A 23,370-nucleotide genomic window follows, 5' to 3' on the forward strand; every position below is an offset into this window, starting at 1 on the left:
GTCCGAGCTGCCGGGTGGACACTTCCAAGCTTGGCACGGGAAAAGGACCGGGGGCCGGCTGGGAGGGCTTCTGGTTTCAACTGCTGACGTTCCTTGGGGGGGCTTTCACCCCGTTACTGCCTGCCGGGGGGGGTTTGAGGGAACAAAGCGAGGGCCTTCCGACGCTATGCCTCGATGGGAGCCGCTTGTTTGCTCCAGGAGAGGAAACGAGTCGCCTGGAGCAGAGTCCAGGGCCCCAAGAGAGCACTGGCTTCCTGTGGGATTGAGCACTAATCCCGGGGAGCAGCGACTGGAGTTTTGGAAGGGGCGGCGGGAGAGGCGCTGAGCACCATTTTGCGGGCCTCTTGGAGCGTCTGATTTCCTTCCGAAGCCCTGTCTGAACGGCCCATATTGAAGGGAGGGGGGATTTTCGGGGTGCAGAAGATGCGAGGTGTGATTTCTCGTGCAGCCACACAAGGGTCTCCCCTTACGCAGCTTTGCCTCGCCCTAAGAAGGATTCTGCTAAGAAGACGAGGGAGGGAAGGGGGACTGCTTTGATTTCCGCTTCCCAAGCCGGATTTCTCCCATCTCCCTGCTAGAAGCGGAGCCCAATCTTTTTTAATCAGACCAAAATTAGTTCATGATAAAAATCAACGGAGGAATGGGAGGTGGGTTGTTTTTTTTTTTTGTTCCTTTTGTTTTTGGCAAGGAGTCTCGATTCACAATTTGAAAATTCCGTAAGGATGTTTTCGTTCTGCCTCGGGGAGACTGACCTCCAGATCCTGGTGTCGGGAAAATGGTTTCGAATGAGGTCGAGCGTCTTTCGGGGGACTTCGCTTTGGTCTGTTCTGGTTTTGCTTCGGATTCTACGGAATGTTCCGTCAAAAAAGGACTTCCAGAGTGTGAAAAGGTTCAGAATCACGCCTTGATGCCATTGTACAATCACTTATTACACACTAGGAGAGTCATCCATATAAAAGAAAATTTCAGAGCATCAGGCCCCAAAGTTTTACCCAATACCGAGGAATCATTTAAAAACATCCTGCGAGGAATAGCATCAGCATCACTTTCTTCTACCAAGTGTCACGTAAACCCTCCCATCCCAACTCACCAAGTCTTTAAAAAAGGAATCACAGATTAAGTTCCCTACCACGTTCACTGAACTGAGATGGTGGGGGCTGAATTATGGCTAAGGCAGTTGCTGGACACTCCCCATCTTCCCGGCAAGCCACAGGATTGTGAGAAGACCACACGGTTGGGGGTGATGAAAGTGTATCCTGGGGCCTTTGTGAATTAATCTACACATTTTACCGCTGAGAACACACATGGCCTACCTTTCTAGCGTTTCTGATAAAGTCTTCACTGGCTCCGTGAAGAGAAAGAGAAGAACCTGATTCTGCAAAATTGAGGTTTTCAAAAGGAATTACATTCTCTAAACACTAAACGTCTTCATGAAAATGAAATGTGGCCTAAAGAAAGCAATTCATCTCTAGACAGATAAAAAACAAGAAGGGAATTCTGGGCACTAACAAGGACGGTCCAGCGGAGAGCGGGTGGACATCAGCCGGCTAACGGGCCAAGGACTACCTAGAGTGATTTTGAAGGGCAATGTGATAGAAAGAGTCAATAAAGGGCTTTTTTTTTGAGTATTTTCCTTCAACTGTTTTAAATCTGCTTCGTTTTCAGTCGGGTGACTTTCAAAACCAAATATAGATGTAGCCACAGGCTCGTGCCTGGTCTATGGCAGATGTGATTGTAGAGCGGCTGGTTTGCATTTTGATTCTGGATTGTTTCCGGACAACTCTGCACGCTGCAGATGGCTTCCCGAGCCCAAACTTGAGCCGAAGATCTAGAGTTCAGCCTGCGCGGGAAGGAGGAAGCCCCGGCATTTTAGAGGCAAACGCGCCGGTGGTTGTGGGGTGGGGTGCGGCCTTTGAAGAGCCCCCGGAAGCTGAGGAGGACGGCTGCGGAGATCCCGGACCGATTAAGAAACCGGGCGGCGGATAGCGCTGAAAACGGGCTCCTGTGCTCTAACGTGGTATTTTTCACCCACCCACTTCTGCCATCAATTGCGCCGGCCTGCTGAAGACACCGGCGGCTGGTGAAAGGGCAAATGACGGCTGCAGGCTTAGATGGTGAGGACGATGATGTCGATGATATTTGTTAAACGCTGACTCTGTGCCAAGCGCCGTACCGAGTGCTGGGGTAGATACCGGATCGTAAGGTCGGACACTGAAAACACAGACTAAATGGGAGGGAGGGCAGGTATGGGATCCCCATTTTGAAGATGAGGACGCTGAGGCTCAGAGAAGTGAAGTGACTTGCCTGGGGTCGCTCAGCAGGGCAGTGGCAGAGCCAAGACTAGAACCCCAGACCCCCCTGCCCTTTCCGCTAGGCCAGGCTGCTTTCCCATTAAGAAACACTTTTATATCTGGGGATTTTTACAAATCCATTCTAACGGTAAGGGCTGCTCCGGAGTCGGATATATTAGACCGTGAACCCCACCTGGGGTTGGGCCTGCATCCAGTTCCTGCAGTCGACCCCAGCGCCTAGCACAGTGCTCAGCACAGAGTCGGCACAGAATCTGCGCCCCCTTGATGGGTTGGGGACAGCCAATTCCAGCTTGAACGCAGGCGCCCAGCGGGTCCCCGGGCCCTGCACCAAGTTTCCAGCATCTTTCCTGGGGCTGTACTGTCCCAGAGCGGAGATGGGAAATTCAGCCAGTCCGAGGTCCTGTTTCCTCCGGAGGCGTCCGTGTCCGTGGTGGGGTTAGAGGACACTGGTGTCATTTGTTATTTGCTAATTTCCCGGGACCACAGGAACCATTTTCTGGAACTTGGCCCCCGGTGGGGCTCTGGGCAAACAGTCTCTCACCAGGTGCTCTGGTCTTTCCCTACTCCCAGACGGACAAGCTTCTCTCCTCCAAGAGACAGAACGGTTTCGAAAACCCCATGAGCAGAAGCGCCGGCCCCACTGGCCTCGCCGTAGGATTAGACGGAAGGCTTCCCCTTGAAACCTGAAGACCGTGGGGTTCAGAGGCCGCTCGTCTGAGGGGGCCGGTCTTCATCGGCGAGGATGGGGTCACGGGCTGGCGAGGAGCCTCCCGCTGTGTCCGCGAAAGTGGTGGCGGACGTGACTGCGAACGTGACTTTGCCTCTGCCCTCCTGGTACCAGCTGCCCATCGGCTATCGGTTTTTTGCTTCTCTTCGCACTTGTCCATTCCAACATTTCGCGTGAACCTGCCGCGGCCCACCCCTGACGCTGTCGGCCACTGAATGGCTCAGTGGATAGAGCCCGGGCCTGGGAGTAAGGAGGACCATGTGTCTGCACTATGACCCCGGGCAAGTCACTTCACTTCTCTGGGCCTCAGTGACCTCCTCCATAAAATGGGGATTAAGAGCGTGAACCCCACGTGGGACAGGGACTGTGTCCAACCTGATCAATTTGTATCTACCCTAGTACTTAGAACGGTGCTTGGCACATAGTAAGCGCTTAATACCATTATTATTATTATTATTGGACAACACTGGGTAGGAAAGGGAGGGCCCATTTTTCACTTCTCAAAAGAAAAAAAAATCAAAACCCCACAAGATGCAGGTGGCTTCCTTCTGTGACACACTAATGCTATGCTCTTCTCAGACCCATCTTTAGCAAAATACAAACCAAACTCACTGCTTCCAAACTGGCCTCAAACATATCAAGGAAATGAGGGTGAGAAAAGTTCAAAGACAAATGTTTTACTTCCAACCATCCGTAACAGTATGTGCCCAATCCCTGACGCCCTGACAGGAGGAACTGTTGGGAAGGGAATCCTATCTCTGCCACAGCTTGTTCTTCCTTGAGGAAGACGCGACAGATGAAAGAATGGAGACCTGCGGCTAATTTGGGCCATTTTTTTGGAGGAAAAAATTGTCTACGTTAAGCAGTGAAGGACGAGTTTCAAACTCTCAGGGGGCAGAAATGTGGAAAACCGAAGGAGTGGGGAAGGTTTGGGGATTGCGACTCTTCCCGGATTTTCCCTATACGAAAGAGTGAATGAAGATAGGGGGCTGCTACGTCAGCTGCACATGGAATGTCAGTTCGTTCCAACCAGTCAATACAGGGGACGGACGCTCCTTTGCCCTCCTATGACTTCGAAAGATCTCCGCGATCCGAGGAATACGTCGAGCCCCGTTGAGCATGGATGCAGAACCTAAGGCACAGAATTACTTAAGGCCCCGACTGTCTAAATCCCGTTTCTTCCTTGAAACCCTTCACGGACCACAGCTCTTCCTCCAGCAGAGAGGGCCAACGCGGGGAAACCGGGCGCTCGGAAAACGCCGCCGATCTAGCCGGGAGGCAGTCACAGGACCCTCTAGACTGTCAGCTCGTTGTGGGCCGGGGAGGGGGGTCTACTAACTCCGTTCTACAGGACTTTCCCAAGCGCTCAATAAATAGCACTGATTGATTGATTGACAGTTGGACGGTGCCGTTGGGCCCATAGGGAATAGCCAGAGTGGTTGAGTGGTCACCAACATTCGCACAGGCCAAGTTCGGCTCTAGAGTCTCGGGATGACCTGATTCCCACCACTTGGTCCAGTCCCAGTCCACCGGACGGGGATGTGACTGACCCCGGCGGGTGCCCGCCAAGCTCTATAGCCAGTGCGGCCCATCCTCGGGGTTTTGTTCTCCGGAAGACGTCACCCCTCACGTGCTGTCGGCCAAGGTTTGCTCCGGCAGATGAAAACACGCCGACGGTTCCTTCGCCCTGGCCCGGCGCCGCTGCTGGAGAGACGTCCCAGGCTCGAATCCTCGTGCTGTCCAGACCCGCTGGATCATCGGGGGCAAGTTCCTCGACTGCTCTGCCTTCCGGTTGGACGCGGAATGGAGGAAAAATCAAGAGAGCCTCCCTGAGGAACGGTCAGGCCGCGGGGCCTAGGGCTGCTGCCAGCATGCGGTGGAAAGAGAATGTGATTTCCATTAACGACGAGGAAAAGAACGCTTCGCATCTCGTGACCTCTTCTGGATCAACTCGCTGGCGGCTCACGTGTGAGCTTTTTGGCGGGGAGGGAAGTTGGGGGTGATGTAATTGACTGGCTTGCTAGTCTCAGGAGATCGCAGAAAGCCTGCTCAGCGTCCGGCCCAGGGAACGGCACGCGTTCCCCTTGGGTCGCTTGATTTGGGTGACTGACAGCGTAGCTGAAATGACATTTTGGGAAAGATTTGACAAGAAGGCGGGTATTTTCAGAAAAGACGTTATCCAACGGCCTGTAAAGGATGGAACGGGCCACCGGTCGGTCTCCGTGTTTCCTGCTAAACAGCTGGGCTGGCTGGAGGGCACAACCGAGCCCCATTTGGGGTGATTTGGGCATCGAGGGCATTATAGCTGTGGCTGAGGGCCGGCCACCGGACAGAGAGAGGTCCCTGACCCTGCTCTCGCTGCCCATCGCTCGCCCAGGCCGCTCCGCGGGATCGCAGCACCGAGAGGGGGAAGGGCAAGTCGTTCCCAGCCTCTCGACCTCCGCCCCTGGCATTCTCGGTTCCTTTAAACTCCAGTTCCCGGGACCCCTCCCGGCTTGGTCTTTTCCTCAGGGCAACCCTCCGCCCTCTCAAGGCGCTAACCCACCTGCCCACCTCGGGGCCTCTTCTGTGAAAAAGCCCCGAACGGGTAGACGCCCCCGGCCCTTTCCCGTGAGCCCTCTCTGCCCGCGGATCCGTCCCTGGTCGTTTCTTCGGCCAGGGACGCGGAAGCCTGCAGACCATATGGGCCTTGGCTGAGCGCACTGGCAACGGTCGTCGGGGCCAAAACAGACTATTTCTATGGCACAAAAAGAAAGAATCAGCGGGGTGACCTGGACGTGAGAAGCACGGCGGACCGACAAACTCTGAAGATCAGCTATGAGCCGGCGACAGTCCCACCATGGGAAGCTATTCTTTTTACTCTTTTCTAGAGGGGCAACGCGATCCAGTGATGCTCCTTGACGGGCCGGCCGCCTGGAGCTGCGGGGAGGGGAGGGGAGGGATGGTCTGTGGTCGATGGCTGCCGGAAAGGGACAACCCGGGAGAATTCCGACCCTCCTGAGGGAAGAAGCCCGTCTGCCTGGGCTCTTGGGACCAGCCTGATTGATCCGGAACGAGTTCTGTGATTCCCGTGGAAGCCCCAGAGCCCCTCGAATCTGGACAGGCTTTCTGGAGGCGGTTTCCAGTGGAACAATCCGTTTCTGACCCAGATTTGCCCGGGCGGTGGTCTTCTCGCTCGACCCCAGGCCGGCCCCAGCTTTGTCGGAGGGGGGACCCACCCGGCCGGAGCCCGGCACGTTGACCCCATGGACGGGCCTCGGTGCCCTCGAGGAGGCTGACGGGGGTGGTGCCACAGTTGTGTGTGTGTGTGTGGGGGGGGAGGGCACAGAACCCCCTTCCCCATCAGCTCGGATTCAGGTGGGACTCCCGGCGAGGGACCTCTCCCAGTCGCCTACCCTGTTCCCACCGGCTCCGCTGGACTGCAAAAACAGCAACGGTGGCAAGTCCCCCGGTGACCACGACCGGGTCAGAGGGCCCTCGTACCGTCAGGGTCCCGGGGAGGCGGTGGGGGGCGAGGGGACGGGGACCGGTTGGGGGGGTCTGGCGAAATTTCCCAGCTCACTCTCGGTTCTGTTCTAGGAAGGAATGACCACAGCGCATCAGGGCCCAAGTCTGGAGCCACCCGCGCCCGTTGGGAAAACCAGCCTCTCGCCCGCTCCGGCCTGGGCAGAGCGGCTTTTCTCCTTGTGGTTTCTCCCAGGGACCCTTTCAAAACCCCTTCGGTTCTACCAAGGTCGAAATGAGGAGCGCCGCCTGGCCCGTAGGGCTGGGGGACGCAGAGGAATCGAGGTCTGCCAAATCCTTCCCGGCCCTGAGAGGCCCGGGCCTCAGCCGCCCCCAGGTTTACGGCATTACACAAGTTACCAGAAAGTGCTGACGGGCTCTCGTGGGGACGGGGGGCGGAGGAGGCGAGGGGGAACGCCGGAAGGAGGGGTAGGCACAAGTGGGGCGGGCCCAGATTGAGGGGACCGATTCGTTAAGCAAATTCTCTAACTAACACAATATAAATAGACCCGCGTCGCTCCAAACCGGGCGAGGGATCGGAAGCCGGAGCGACTCATCTGATCGTACGCCATCGCTCTCGGCCGGATTCCCCCCCGCTTCGCCCCGCCGCCGATTCCAAATCCACTCTCGTCGGCTCCGGGGCGGGTTGCCGGCTCTCTAAAGGAGTCGCTTACGAAACCGACCCAAGCACGCGGGCACACAGACCCCCGCCCCGCGCAACGGGGGCGGGGGTGGAGGCGGCGGGGGGCCCGTTCCCTACGGTCTGGGTTTCTCGGGCTCTAGCTTGACGTCCCCTGCCGATCGTGACCCCCGCCCCCGCAGTCCCTTTGGCTCCCATCCCAGAGGGATCTCGCTGATGGCTTCCACCGGGACGGAGGCGTTTCCCGACCCGCACGGCTAATACATGTCCCTGTAGATTTCCTGTAGCAAAGGGTGGAGGGGCGCGTCCGATTCTGTCTTTTTAATGACCTGGACCAGCTGAGCGTGCTCCGTGACCAGCTGCCGGAGGTCGGCCATCTTCTGGAGGAGTTTGGGGAAGAGGAAGACGTCGTCGGGGTGGTTGCTCTGCAGGTGGAGCCTGAGCACGTGCACGATTCCCTCCTGCATTTTTTCAATGTGCCCCACGTTGACGAGGCCAGGGCGATCTGTTCTCCGGCCAAAGACAAGGGGGGGGGGGGGGGGGGGGGGGTCAGCTGGAGCTGCCCTCCGGGCGAGTCTCCGGGGTCCCGGCCTCGGATGGGTGGGGGGCGGGCGGGGCCCGGCGGAGGGGAACTGAGCGGACCGAGTCCCTGACTCGCTCGACGTCACCGAGTACAGTGCTCTGCACATAGTAAGCGCTCAATAAATACGATTGATTGATTGATTGATTGATTGAGGGCCTCAGTGGCCCGGTCCAAACTAGGAGGTGGTTTGCCTTCCTGATGCCCCGTATATATGTCTGTACATATTTATTACTCTATTTATTTATTTATTTTACTCGTACATATCTATTCTGTTTATTTTATTTTGTTAGTATGTTTGGTTTTGTTCTCTGTCTCCCCTTGTAGACTGTGAGCCTGCTGTTGGGTAGGGACTGTCTCTATATATTGCCAATTTGTACTTCCCAAGCGCTTAGTCCAGTGCTCTGCACATAGTAAGCGCTCAATAAATACGATTGATGATGATGATGATGCCCTGTATATATGTTTGTACATATTTATTACTCTATTTATTTATTTTACTTGTACATATCTATTCTATTTATTTTATTTTGTTAGTATGTTTGGTTTTGTTCTCTGTCTCCCCTTTTAGACTGTGAGCCCGCTGTTGGGTAGGGACTGTCTCTATATATTGCCAATTTGTACTTCCCAAGCGCTTAGTCCAGTGCTCTGCACATAGTAAGCGCTCAATAAATACAACTGATGATGATGATGATGCCCTGTATATATGTATATATGTTTGTACATATTTATTACTCTATTTATTTTACTTGTACATATCTATTCTATTTATTTTATTTTGTTAGTATGTTTGGTTTTGTTCTCTGTCTCCCCTTTTAGACTGTGAGCCCGCTGTTGGGTAGGGACTGTCTCTATATATTGCCAATTTGTACTTCCCAAGCGCTTAGTCCAGTGCTCTGCACATAGTAAGCGCTCAATAAATACGATTGATGATGATGATGATGATGATGCCCTGAGCGCTCAACGGAGAATGCCGCCTGGCCGGCCAGCAGCCAACCCCGGGCACAGGTACCGGCGGACCTGTCCAGTCGAGGCTGCTCCCTCCTGGCTCAAATTCTACGGAGGCTTCCCTTTTATGCCATAAAGCACTTTTCTGAGGAGGTCAGGGCAGCGCCCACAGGGGTGGCGGGATCCGAGTACGGGGTAGGGTGCTTTCTTCTTCCCTGGCACCGCACGCTTCGCTCTTCTAATACCAACCTTCTCACTGCCCCTCCATCTCATCTATCTCGCCGCTGATCTCTGGCTCACGTCCCGCCTCTGGCCCAGAACGCCCTCCTTCCTCATATCCATTCAATCGTATTTATTTCTGCACACAGTAAGCGCTCAGTAAATACGACTGATGATGACTGAGCGCTTACTGTGTGCAGAGCACTGTACTAAGCGCTTGGGAAGTACAAGTTGGCAACATATACGGACGATCCCTGCCCAACAGCAGCAGAGGGCCCCCCCCCGTCTCCATCTGCCCCCTCCCCTTCCCCCTGCGAGGGTCCCCGGGGGCACGGCCCCCCCCAACCCCGGAGGGATCCTCACCTCCACAACAGATGATGGCCGCCACGAAGAGGGAGATGTCGCTGTCGTCCAGCTCCAGGGCGTTGAACTTCATGGCGAAGTCGAACTTGGGCTCCATGATGTCGCAGAAGGGCTTACGCAGGCTCTTGAGGAACTCCCGGGTGATGAAGCCGCTGCCGTAGGCCACCAGCATCCCGTCCTTGTTCATCACCGAGGCCAGCATGGCGAAGATGGCTTCGTACACGCCGTACTTGAGCAGCGTCACCTGGTCGTTCAAGTCCAGGCCGGCGAAGCCCGGGATCGACTTGGCGAACTCCGTCAGTTCCGTCACCGTTTCCACCGACGTGCACTGGCAGCAGTGGAAGATCCGCACTTCGGCCTCTTTGTTTTGAATCCCATTTGCCACGAGCTTGGCCACCAGGGTCTTCTCCGCCATACACAGCGTTTCCATGTCGTGGATGACAAAAGGCTGTGAGAGAGAGACAGAGAGAAAGAAAGAAAGAGAAAAAGAGAAAGAGACAGAGATGCCAAAACACATGAGCCTGAAGAGTCCGCCTTCACAAGGAGCACTTTTTTGTTGTTTTTATGGTATTTGTTAGGTGCTCACCATATAACGATGGCATTTATTAAGCGCTTACTATGTGCCAAGCACTGTTCTAAGCGCTGGGGAGGTTACAAGGTGAGCAGGTTGTCCCCCGGGGGGCTCACAGTCTTAATCCCCGTTTTACAGATGAGGGAACTGAGGCACAGAGAAGTTAAGTGGCTTGCCCAAAGTCACCCGGTTGACAGTTGGCGGAGCCGGGATTTGAACTCATGACCTCTGACTCCAAAGCCCGTGCTCTTTCCACTGAGCCCCGCTGCTTCTCTAATGCCAGTCACCTTACTAAGCGCTGGGGTAGATACAAGCTAATCAGTTTGGATACCATTTTATATCAATCAATCAATCAATCAATTGTATTTATTGAGCGCTTACTGTGTGCACAGCACTGTACTAAGCACTTGGGAAGTACAAGTCGGCAACACATAGAGACAGTCCCTACCCAACAGCGGGCTCACAATCTAGAAGTGTTGTTGCCAACGTGTTATACGTTGCCAACGTGTACTTCCCAAGCGCTTAGTACAGTGCTCTGCACACAGTAAGCGCTCAATAAATACGATTGAATGAATGAATACAGTCCCTGTCCCACATGGGGCTCACAGTCTTAATCCCCATTTTACAGGTGAGGAACGAGGCCCAGAGCACTGAAGTGACTTGCTCAGGTCTCACAGCAGACAAGTGGCGGAGCCGGGATTAGAACCCAGGTCCTTCCGACTCGAAGAACCGGGCTCTATCCAGTAGGCCCCGCTGCTTGTGCGTGGGTCTCCCTCTGCTGTACCAGATGCCTCTTTATCGATCCCCGCCAGCAGAAGCACTCGCCTCGCTCTCGCCTGTCCCGCCATCGACCCCCGGCCCACGTCCTCCCCCGGGCCTGGAATGCCCCCAATCCCTCTGCCCCTCCGCCAAGCTCGCTCTCTTCCTCCCTTCAAGGCCCTGCTGAGAGCTCACCTCCTCCAGGAGGCCTTCCCACACTGAGCCCCTTCCTTCCTCTCCCCCTCGTCCCCCTCTCCATCCCCCCCATCTTACCTCCTTCCCTTCCCCACAGCACCTGTACATATGTATATATGTTTGTACAGATTTATTACTCTATTTATTTATTTTATTTGTACATATCTATTCTATTTATTTTATTTTGTTAGTATGTCTGGTTTTGTTCTCTGTCTCCCCCTTCTAGACTGTGAGCCCACTGTTGGGTAGGGACTTGTCTCTATATGTTGCCAGCTTGGACTTCCCAAGCGCTTAGTACAGTGCTCTGCACATAGTAAGCGCTCAATAAATACGATTGATGATGATGATGATGATGATGAAGCAGCCAGAGGAGTGGGGACGAGGGGCAGGGAGACCACCCCATTCCTCCCCCTCCTTCTTAGCACCTCCCTCACCATTTCTGCCTTCTTCCCTCCTGTTTCCCGGGCTTCCCAACAGAATTTGGGTCTAATCTCCAAAGGCCCATCCTGGCCTCCAAATGCATCTTGACCGTCTCCCCTTGGCCAGGGATTCCTTCCTTTGGAAGCCAGGAGGTATTTAGGGTGCGTGATCATCCCCAGTCGATAGGACCGGAAGGGTTAATAATAATAATGGCATTTATTAAGTGCTTACTATGTGCCAAGCACTGTTCTAAGCACTAGGGAGGTTACAAGGTGGTCAGGTTGTCCCACAGGGGGCTCACGGTCTTAATCCCCATTTTCCATATGAGGTAACTGAGGCCTGGAGAATTGAAATGACTTGCCCGAAGTCGGCAGAGTGGGGATTTGAACCCATGACCTCTGACTCCAAAGCCCGGGCTCTTTCCACTGAGCCGCGCTGCTTCTCGGTTGGAGGCACCCTACAAGGAAAGCTCCTTGAGGGCAGGGAGGGGCCTCTATGGTGCTCTCCCAAGCTCCACCACTTGTCTGCTGGGTGACCTCGGGCAAGTTACTTAACTTCTCTCTGCCTCAGTTACCTCATCTGTAGAACGGGGATGAAGACCGGGAGCCCTACGCGGGACAGGGACTGTGTCCAACCTGATTAGCTTGGATCTCCCCCAGCGCTTAGAAAAGTGCTTGACACATAGTAAGCGCTTAACAAATATTATATTAACTAATTATAACATAATAATAATTATAATTATATTAATTATATTAAGCCCACTGACTGACTGATTACCAGAGAGGCAGAGTGTTGACAGTACCAAGTCCCCGGAGCGCTGAAGCTGGCCGCCCCCCAGGAATCTGGCTACCAAAACAACTTGGCCACGGGGCAAGGGGCAGAAGGCTTGGCACTTCCCTGCATCTGTTTCAGGAAAAACAAAAGTTGTTTGGGAAGCAGTGAGGCCGAATGGAAAGACAGCGTGAGCTTGGGAGTCAGAGGGCCTACGCTTCTAATCCCAGCTTTGCCGATTACTCTACTGTACATATTTATTACTCTATTGTACATATTTATTACTCTATTGTACATATTTATTACTCTACTGTACATATTTATTACTCTATTTATTTATTTATTTTACTTGTACATATCTATTCTATTTATTTTATTTTGTTAGTATGTTTGCTTTTGTTCTCTGTCTCCCCCTTTTAGCCTGTGAGCCCACTGTTGGGTAGGGACCGTCTCTCTATGTTGCCAACTTGGACTTCCCAAGCGCTCAGTACGGTGCTCTGCACACAGTAAGCGCTCAATGAATACGATTGAGAGATTGCTGTGTGACTTCGGGCAAGTCCCTTAACCTCTCTGGGCTTCAATTTCCTCTACTGTGAAACTGGGATTCAATACCTCATCAATCATCATCATCAATCGTATTTATGGAGCGCTTACTGTGTGCAGAGCACTGTACTACGCGCTTGGGAAGTCCAAGTTGGCAACATCTAGAGACAGTCCCTACCCAACAGTGGGCTCACAGTCTAAAAGGGGGAGACAGAGAACAAAACCAAACGTACTAACAAAATAAAATAAATAGAATAGATATGTACAAATAAAATAAATAAATAAATAGAGTAATAAATATGTACAAACATATATACATATATACAGGTGCTGTGGGGAAGGGAAGGAGGTAAGATGGGGGGGATGGAGAGGGGGACGAGGGGGAGAGGAAGGAAGGGGCTCAGTCTGGGAAGGCCTCCTGGAGGAGGTGAGCTCTCAGCAGGGCCTTGAAGGGAGGAAGAGAGCTAGCTGGTCCTGGGCATGTCCTTTCTGAAGAGCGTCAGTATTGCAGGGCGGGCCGGCAGGTAGGGAGGGACTGGGCCCGCTTTCGGACGACTGTGCCAACTTGAGGGGTGCCAGTTGGGTTGCAACCCTGGCTCTTCCACACTCTCTGCCCTGTGAGGTAAAACTGTCGGTCCAGGAGAGCGAGAGTCAAGTCGGGGAGACCAGTTTGGGGGTAAGGGGGTGGGCGGGAGGGGAGAAAGGAGAAAGGGAGGTAGAGGAAAGGGGAGGGAAGGAGGGTGAGGGGGGCGAAGCATCCAGAGGTCCGGGGCGGGGAGTACCAGGTGTCCAAAAAGAGGCTTGTCTGCCAGCTGGGAAGGTGGGCATCCTATGGCTCTGGAAGCTGTCAATACCCGCGCTCCTAATTTAGAGAGCCTTTCTCCTAGGATGGAGTAGGGGAGCCTCATTCATTCATTCATTCATTCATTCATTCAATCGTATTTATTGAGCACTTACTGTGTGCAGAGCACTGTACTAAGCGCTTGGGAAGTACAAGTTGGCAACATATTCAGACGATCCCTACCCAACAGCGGGCTCACAGTCGAGAAGGGGGAGACTGACAACAAAACAAAACATATTAACATATATACAGCACCTGTATATATGTACATATGTTTGTACATATTTTTTACTCTATTTATTTATTTATTTTATTTGTACATATCTATTCTATTTATTTTATTTTGTTAGTATGTTTGGTTTTGTTCTCTGTCTCCCCCTTTTAGACTGGGAGCCCACTGTTGGGTAGGGACTGTCTCTATATGTTGCCAATTTGTACTTCCCAAGCGCTTAGTACCGTGCTCTGCACATAGTAAGCGCTCAGTAAATACGATTGATGATGATGATGATATTAACAACTCCCAGGCCCAAGGTCTCTCCATTAGGCCACGTTGCTCCACACTTAAATACGCCCTGAGTCTTCTGGGGGGCTTAGGGCGCACCCCACTTCCCTTACAAAATTAAGCACTAACGGCCTGACTGGAGCAAAGGTTTGCCTAGGACAGACCGAATTGTTTCTGGCCTTTGGGGTTAAAAATAATGGCATTTATTAAGTGCTTACTATGTGCAAAGCACTGTTCTAGGCACTGCGGGGGGATACAAGGTGATCAGGTTGTCCCACGTGGGGCTCCCAGTCTTAATCCCCATTTTCCAGGTGAGGTCACTGAGGCACAGAGAAGTTAAGTGACTTGCCCAAAGTCACCCAGCTGACAAGCGGTGGAGCGGGGATTTGAACCCCTGACCTCTGACTCCAAAGCCCGGGCTCTTTCCACTGAGCCACGCTGCTTTTCGCAGCTTCTCGGGGTTGAAGACGACCCGATGACTGGAATCATGTTGGCCGGGGAGTGTGTCCGACCAGATTATCTCATATCGACCCCAGTGCTCAGCACAAAATGATTAATAATAATAATAATAATAATAATGATGGTATTTGTTAAGCGCTTACTATGTGCAAAGCACTGTTCTAAGTGCTGGGGGGGGGGGGGATACAAGGCGACCAAGTTGTCCCACATGGGGCTCACAATCTTAATCCCCATTTTCCAGATGAGTGAACTGAGGCATAGAGAAGTTAAGAGACTTGCCCAAAGTCACACAGCTGACAATTGCAGAGCCGGGATTCGAACTCCTGACCTCTGACGCCAAAGCCCGGGCTCTTTCCACTGAGCCACGCTACTTCTCTACCATTTGTTATCATCCCCCGGGAGTCTAACAGGGCACACTCCGGGCTGAAACCTGGAGCGCTTACTATATGCAAGGCACTATACTAAGTGCTGGGACGCAGCGTGGCTCAGTGGAAAGAGCACGGGCTTTGGAGTCAGAGGTCGTGGGTTCGAATCCAGGCTCCGCCACATGTCTGCTTGAGCTGGTCACTTAACTTCTCGGAGCCTCAGTGACCTCATCTGTAAAATGGGGATGATGACTGTGAGCCCCGTGCAGGACAACCTGATCACCTTGTATCTCCCCAGCGCTTACAACAGTGCTTTGCACATAGTAAGCGCTTAACAAATGCCATTATTATTAATCAATCAATTTCATTTATTGAGCATTTACTGTGTGCAGAGCACTGTACTAAGCACTTGGGAAGTACAAGTTGGCAACATATATTAATAGTATATATTAATATTATATTATACAAGCTAATCAAGTTGGGCACAGTCCCTGACCCACATGGGGTTCACGGTCTATCCCCACTTTTTTTTTTATGGTATTTGTTAAGCACTTACTATGTGCCAGGCACTGTTCTGAGGGCTGGGGTACATATGAGGCAGTCAGGTTGGACACAATCCATGTCCCCCATGGGGCCCACAGTCTGAATCCCCATTTTACAGACGAGGTGACTGAGGCCCAGAGACGTGAAGTGACTGGCCCAAGGTCACCCGGCAGCCGAGTGGCAGGGCTGGGATTGGCACCCAGGTCCTTTGGACGCCCAGGCCCAGGCTCTATCAATCAATCGATCAATCAATCAATCGTATTTATTGAGCGCTTACTGTGTGCAGAGCACTGTACAAAGCGCTTGGGAAGTACAAGTGGCAACATATAGAGACGGTCCCTACCCAACAGCGGGCTCACAGTCTAAAAGGGGGAGACAGAGAACAAAACCAAACATACTAACAAAAGAAAATAAATAGAATAGATATGGACAAGTAAAATAGAGTAATAAATACGTACAAACATATATACGTATATACAGGAGGTCACGCTGCTGGCTCTTGGATAGGCCCCCAAAGAGCACTCGGAAAAACCGGGAGAGGAGGTGGAAGGCGGATACTATTGCCCCAGCACATCCTGCGCCCGTGGCGTCCTTGGGTGAGCAATTGTTGGCTTGGGGCAGACATTAAGGCACAACGGAGAATCTACTAGAGGGACCACCTTCGACGGAAGGAAGGCTAAGGGGTTAGGTCAATCAATCGTATTTATTGAGCGCTTACTGTGTGCAAAGCACCGTACTAAGCGCTTGACTAAGGTCAAAATTAATACTACCCCATTACCTGGTGGGGGACAGTCAAGTCTTAACTCTTGGATGGGTCGGACTCCTCAACGGGAAACTACGAGTGTTGTTTGAATGAATAAATGAACGAAGGACTGATTGAAAGCTGCTTTGAAAAGGAGAGGGAGAAAGAGAAAAACACCAAAAAGAGAAGCAGGATGGCGTAGTGGTGAGAACACAGGCCTGGAGTCAGAAGGTCATGGGTTCTGATCCGGGACCCGCCACTTGTCTGCTGTGTGACCTTGGGCAAGTCACCTCGCTTCTCTGGGCCTCGGTTCCCTCATCTGTAAAACGGGGATTGAGATTGTGAGCCCCATATGGGACAAGACTGTGTCCAATCAATCAATCCATCGTATTTATTGAGCGCTTACTGTGTGCAGAGCACTGTACTAAGCGCTAGGGAAGTACAAGTTGGCAACATATAGAGACAGTCCCTACCCAACCCTATTTGCCTATATCCACCCCAGCATCTACTACAGTGCCTGGCACATAGTAAGCGTTTAACAAATACCTCAATTATTATTACTATTAAAAAGTCACTTTGATCACCGTGCGGGAGATTGAAGGCAGAGAGGGACGTTCCTGGGTGAGGTGAAATGCTGAAAATGTCGGGGGGAGAGGAGGGTCCAAGGAAGGGGTTGAGAGCGGCGGTGACCCTTGACCCTTAACCTCTGGCACAGGGAAGGACGGCCCTACTTGGAGGCCATGGAGTTTTTCAGGGCCCTCCTGGTGTTCCCGTTCCCTGACTTCAGAAAAAGTGAACATCGGATTATTCATTCATTCATTCATTCAACCGTATTTATTGAGCGCTTACTGTGTGCACAGCACTGTACTAAGCGCTTGGGAAGTACAAGTTGGCAACATATACAGAGGATCCCTACCCAACAGTGGGCTCACAGTCGAGAAGCGGGAGACTGACAACAAAACATATTAACAACTCCCAGGATTATCTTGTAACTACCCCAGAGCTTAATACAGTGCCTGGAACACAGAAAGCACTTCACAATTACCGTTTAAGACAGACTGTAGGAGACGAGGTGGAAACAGATATTCTTTGGGGACAAAAATGGAAGGGGCTCATTTCAGAATCTGTACAGTTTACTTGCTGTTTTTACCTGTTGGATCTGAACTCCAACCCGTATTTGGAAACAAAGGGATTGAAGGGCAAAAAATAATTGCTACGTCTGTTCCGGTTATAGAAATGATGAAAATAACAACAACAATAATAAAGGCATTTGTTTATTGCCTGTTAGGTGCTAAGCACCGGGCTAGATGCAATATAATGACCTTCTGCCCTATCAGCAGTAGGGAAAGGAACTTATCGAATTCCGGAAATTGGCCTCAAAGTGCCAAGAGTCTGTCTTTCCTGGGGCCCCATGGCTAATGTCAGCATCAAGGGCCCTTATCCCTATATGCAACCAGATATTCTGCCCCATATCTGTACTCTGAAAAAAAAAATCATACGAAGCAGATAAAAAAGGGCCTCCGTGTTCGTACCAGCTAACTCTGAAATCTCGTGAGTTCAGGGCTGAGGAGGATGGGGAGGTAACATGAACAACCCACGTGGTCGTAGGTCCCGGCCCGGACCTGCGGGCAGTCCAGGGGAATGTGCAGGAAGGTTTTCTCTTCCGCAGAGACGGGACCTTGAAGGGCAGAGAGGAGAAAGTTTGGGCCGTAAAATGACTCAGTCTCTATTTGAGGGGTTTGAGTCGTCCCGGGCTCTCGCCCAGCAAATGGGGAGTTTCGTCTTTTCCAAGCAAAGTCTATAAGGGCATGTGTCTACTGGCCAAATGAGGCCCTTGGGGCATGAGAGTGGATTTCTTCAGCAAGTTCTTACAAAGCCCCCGTCGTCGGCTCTTTTCAAAGTTACAGGAAACCAAGGGGCTGTTTCCCCGGAGTGGCTGGATGCCCAGTTTCCTGTTCCTTTGTGGAATGAGACCCCCTCTCCCTTCCGCTGCTCCCGGGATCAACCGTTCCCGGACCTCAGGCCTGAGGAGACCCAGCTTGGGATCCGGCCCCGGCTGAGTCCCGAGACGGGTGACCCATCTGGTCCAAACCTGCCTCGGTGGGAATCCGGTCCTCTCTCCCGGGCACGTGGCCAAACTTGGGCAAATACTAATAATGGTACTTGTTAAGCGCTTACTTTTGTGCCAATCACTGTTCTAATCACTGGGGTAGGTACAAGTTAATCAGGTTGGACACAATCCCTGTCCCACGTGGGGCTCAGACTCAATCTCCATTTTACAGGGGAGGAGGCCCGGGGTAGTGAAGTGACTTATCTAAGGTCACACAGGAGACCTGTGGCGGAGCCGGGATTAAAACCTAGGTTCTTCTGGTTCCCAGACCTGTGCTCTAACCACTGAGCCACACTGCTTCTCAAATGAGTCCGAAATACAGATTGCCCCCGACATTGCAACCCCCCCCCTGCCCCGGCCCACCATCCCGGGACAAAGAAGGGTACCGGCCCCTCTCACTGCTGAGGAAAGAGCACATCAGAGGATCTGGGTTCTAATCTTGGCTCTATCTCTTGTCTGTTGTGTCATCTTGAGCAAGTCACTTCAGTGTGCCTCAGTTCTCTCATCTGCAAAATGGGGATTCAGTACCCATTCTCCCTCTGATTCAGACTTAGTCCCATATGAGACTTGATCATCTTGTATCTACCCCAGCACTCAGTACAGCGCTTAACAAATACCACAATTATTACTATCACTACTAAATATTATTAAAGGGGGCCCTTTACCCCTTTCTTATTGGTGAGCCCAGGGCCATTGTCTCTTTCCTGGAATCAGTGCAGAAGAAAGTTCAGAAAATCAGTGTAGTTTTCTAGACTGTGAGCCCGTTGTTGGGTAGGGACCGTCTCTATATGTTGCTGATTTGTACTTCCCAAGCGCTTAGTACAGTGCTCTGCACACACTAAGCGCTCAATCAATATGATTGAATGAATGAGAATGAATGAATGCTGGGCCCGGTCCCACCTGACTCTGCCTTCGGTACTCTCAAGCGATGTGGGGGGTACCCCTACCCCACCCTTTGGGCTATACTGAACTCCCCCGAGCGTTCAGCTCAGTGTTCTGCCCACAATAAGCTCCTCGAGGGCCAGAATCATGTCTACCAGCTCTCTTGACCTCTCCCCGGCACTCAGCACAGTGCTCTGCACACAGTAATCCCTCAATAACTACCACTGGGTCCCCAAAGCAATGATTCCCCTAGGCTGTTGGGCCTCTGTCTGAAAGAGCTGGTGATCTGGTGCAGGTGCCGAGCAGGGATTCCTCAGCCCAAATCCAGGCCTGCTGGGACCAGTGCACTCGATCAGTTGGATTTACTGGGTGCTTACTGTGTGCAGCGCACTGTACTGAGCACTTGAGAGAGGATAACCTAACAGAGCTGGTAGACACATTCCCTGCCCACAGGGAGCTTACAGTCTAGAGGGGAGACAGATGTGAATAGAAATGAGTAAATGCCGGAGATGGGCATAAGTACTTCCCAAGCGCTCTGCACACAGTAAGTGCTCAGTAAATACGACTGAATGAATGAATGAATGAATAAGTGCTGTGGGGCTGAGGGAGGGGGGGATAAAGGGAGCAAGTCCAAGTGCCAGGGTAACGCGGAAGGGAGTGGGAGAAGAGGGGCTCGGTATCACGGGCACTCCCGGGAGTAAGCGAATCTCCTGGGTAGGAATGGCGGGGAGGCAAAGGCTGCTGGGTTGTGGATGCCCCCCTCCCCTCACCTTGGGCTGCCCTCCAGGAGCTGATGCTCTAATGGGGGCGGGGGGTAAAGGGCATCCAGGGCTACTTGGAGTCTGACCCTTTCCGGCTCGTTGGTTTCTGACCCTGCTGGAAGGCTGGCCAGTTCAGCAGTCCGCGGGCTACCCAGGTGGGTGGGGGTGAAGCCATGCACCATTAGCCCGACAACTCCCTTTTTTTTTTCCTTTTCCAAGTTACCGAAATCCACTTCTGGGGCACAAGCCTTGCTGCCGTAAACATACGGGCCCGAGAAGGCGGCGCGGATTTTGACCCGCGGTCCAAAACACACATCTCCTTCGATAATCTAACTAGCCCTGACATGCGGAATCAGAGCAAGTGCCATTTCGGGTTTCACAGCCTGGCTTTTCGACTCCGATAAGAGCCCTTAGGACTGCAGGCTACATCCTCCCTTCAAGCCCAAATGGAGTGGCCGTGCTCACTCAACACCCCCGGAATGTATTTCCTCGATGTAGCCCCTGACCCTCGCTTTTTGGGGGCGGTGAAGACAGTTGTGGCTCATGGAAAATAGGCTCCCGGGGGCTCCAGGGAGCCCCGCGGGGCTCCGGGGGCCGAGGTGAATCATGATTCTCGAAACCAGAGCCCGGATCCGGCTAGGATTTCGTTCCAGGAGGGCTTATGTGGCGGGGGCCGCGAGGGCAGTGCTCCAGCTGGACCCTGACATCGAGCAAACACGGGGAGGGAAGAGCTTGCTTGTCCTCCGCTCGGCAAACAGATCTGGGGGCGGGCGGTGACTTCTGGAAAACGAGTCAACAAGGCCAGGCTAGGGAGCAACACATCCCGCACGCGTCGGGAGGACCGAGTCGGGACCAAAGGGAAGGGGACAAGGGACCCAGCTCGGACTTACAAGTCTCTCAGGCTTTTAGAGAGCAGTTTTCCCAGACGCCCCAGCATTTCAGGCTGTCCTACGTTTTAGACTGTGAGCCCACTGTTGGGTAGGGACCGTCTCTATATGTTTCCAACTTGTACTTCCCAAGCGCTTAGTTCAGTGCTCTGCACACAGTAAGCGCTCAATAAATACGACTGATGATGATGATGATGGTTGTCGGGCCCGTTGTTGTAGTTGTTTGGAAGGAGGGCACGGATGGGTCTTGGCTTTTCACATTGGCCTGATTTATTCGTTCAATCGTATTTACTCAGCACTTACTATGTGCAGAGCACTGGACTAGGCGCTTGTACTGTACTAAGCATTTAGATCACGAAGAAGCAGCGTGGCTTAGTGGACAGAGCACGGGCCTGGGAATCGGAAGGTCATGGGTTCTAATCCCGGCTCAGCCGCCTGTCTGCTGTCTGACCTTGGGCAAGTCACTCCAGTTCTCTGGGCCTCAGTTACCTCATCTGTAAAATGAGGATTAAGAGTGGGAGCCCTATGTGGGACAGGGACTGTGTCCAACCTAACTAGTATCAACCCCACTGGTTAGAAGAGTTAGTAAGCGTTTAAAAAGTACAATAATAATTGTTATTATTATGAACCTCCAATCCAGCCTCCAGACACACATACACATGAACACACATACGTACACTCAACACACACACATACACACACCCTCTCTCTTTCTCAATCTAAATATAACACGCACAGGCCTTTCAGCGCTATCTGTGTGCCCTCCGGGGACCTTGGATTTCGTCACCTCTGGCCAAGGGCGAACAAATCACAGCTCAGCCCCTCTGGCGTGTCACAGTTGGGAAGGGCAGAGGGGGGATCTCTGGGGCCAGCCAACCCACATCCCTCAAAACAGATAATTTTCGGCTCTTGTAAACTGACTTTCTAAGTTTCTACCCCCGAAAACCAAAACCCAACCGGCGAAAGCCTTGGGATATCTACTGAGCGAACGCTTGGGAGTATTACTAGATTTTAGAGGTGGGCCTGCCCTGATTTTGAAAATGGGTTGCTGTTGCTGCTGCTGCTACTTTTGTGGTCGGACTCCCACTTGTTCGGCCCCTGGGCTTTCTTGCCGGGGTGTGGTTTTTACCAATTTGGGAAATAAATAGGGCAGGCTTCCTTAAAATACACCCAAATGCCTACTCCCAATTCCCTGGGACTAGAAGGAAGAATTAAAGGCTTAGGTAAATGGGGTTGGTCTTGCTCATGAAAGCGAGCCGCCCGTGAGATGCCAGGGCGTCTCGTGACTAAAATTTCGAGCGGATGATTCCCGGTGAGAATGGCCGCGAGCTCTTCGCAAGGGGGAAGCTCGGTCGGCCACGTCAGAGAGGGGCAGGTGGAAAGCTCGCCCGCGTTAGTTCAACCTGGGGGACGTCCCTCTCTTTGGGGGGCTCCTCGGGGCTCGGCTCAATCGTGGACCGGGGGACCGGGCCACCCTGGGGTCTGGGGAATCGATCGGAGGCGGCTCCTCTCTCAGGGTCCCCCTCGCCCCTGACAGCTGCCGGGAGAAGTTCTGGGGACTGCAAGAGAGGGCCACCGTGAGGGTGCTCCCAAGGGTCGGAAGTAGGAATTCTTTATTTCTATTGTCTGTCATCATCATCATCAATCGTATTTATTGAGCGCTTACTATGTGCAGAGCACTGTACTAAGCGCTTGGGAAGTACAAATTGGCAACATATAGAGACAGTCCCTACCCAACAGTGGGCTCACAGTCTAAAAGGGGGAGACAGAGAACAAAACCAAACATACTAACAAAATAAAATAAATAGAATAGATATGTACAAATAAAATAAATAAATAAATAGAGTAATAAATATGTACAAAATCTAAAAAGTAATAAATCTGTCTTCCCCTCTAGACCATAAGCTCGTTGTGGGTGGAGAATGTGTCTTTTTATTGTTATAGGGTACTCTCCCAAGTACGTGCTCTCCACACGGTACGTGCTCAATGAATACGACTGACTGACGGGCCGACTAGGATTTACAAAGGACTTGTTGGCAAACCAAGTGGTGAGATCTACTGGAAAAACTATGAGCCCGGAAGCCAGAGGCTAATTTTTGCTCTGCTACATGACCTTTTTTTTTTAATTGATACTTGTTAAGTGCATACTGTGTGCCACACACTGTAGTAAGCACCGGGGTAGATACAAGATAACCAGGTTGGACACATTCCTTGTCCCACATGGGGCTCACAGTTTAGCTGGGAGGGAGCAGGATATAATCCCCATCTTACAGATGAGTTAATTGAGGCCCAGAGAGGTGAAGTGACTTGTCCAAGGCCATGCAGCAGATAAGTGGTGGAGTCAGAATTAGAACCCAGGTCCTCTGATTCCCAGGCCTGGGCTCTTTCCATTAGGCCATGCTGCTTGGACATGTCACTTCAATTCTCTTCTCTGTGCCTGTTTCCTCAACTGTAAAATGGGGGTTCAGTACTTTTCCTCTCTCCTACTCTGAGAATAGGAGCCCCACGTGGGACAGGAACTGTTTCCAACCTGATTACCTTGGATCTACTCCAGTGTCTAATACAGTGCTTAGTACATAGTAAGCGTTTAACAAGTGCCATTAAAAAAAAGCCAACAAATGGGTTTCTCACAGCCCTCTCCCCTGCTCTTATAATGATAATGATAATAACAATGATGGCACTTGTTAAACACTTACCATGGGCTAAACACTTTTCTAAGCACGGGC

General features: G+C 52.1%; 1 protein-coding gene across 4 annotated transcripts in view; it reads right to left on the reverse strand.

The window, feature by feature from the left end:
* Positions 1–3,434: 3,434 nt before the first annotated feature.
* Positions 3,435–23,370, reverse strand: part of PPARA (peroxisome proliferator activated receptor alpha) — an 83,792-nt gene continuing 63,856 nt past the window's right edge. For all 4 annotated transcript variants that reach the window (XM_038756122.1, XM_038756123.1, XM_038756121.1 and 1 more), the window contains 2 exons: positions 9,294–9,741; positions 3,435–7,688 (listed from right to left, as the gene is read on the reverse strand). In XM_038756122.1, coding sequence (XP_038612050.1) covers positions 7,441–7,688; positions 9,294–9,741 — 696 coding nt within the window. In that variant the 3' untranslated portion in view covers positions 3,435–7,440. The remainder of the gene's footprint in view (positions 7,689–9,293; positions 9,742–23,370) is intronic.

The sequence above is a fragment of the Tachyglossus aculeatus genome, chromosome 14 (assembly GCF_015852505.1).
Source record: "Tachyglossus aculeatus isolate mTacAcu1 chromosome 14, mTacAcu1.pri, whole genome shotgun sequence".
Taxonomy (NCBI): Eukaryota; Metazoa; Chordata; class Mammalia; order Monotremata; family Tachyglossidae; genus Tachyglossus; species Tachyglossus aculeatus.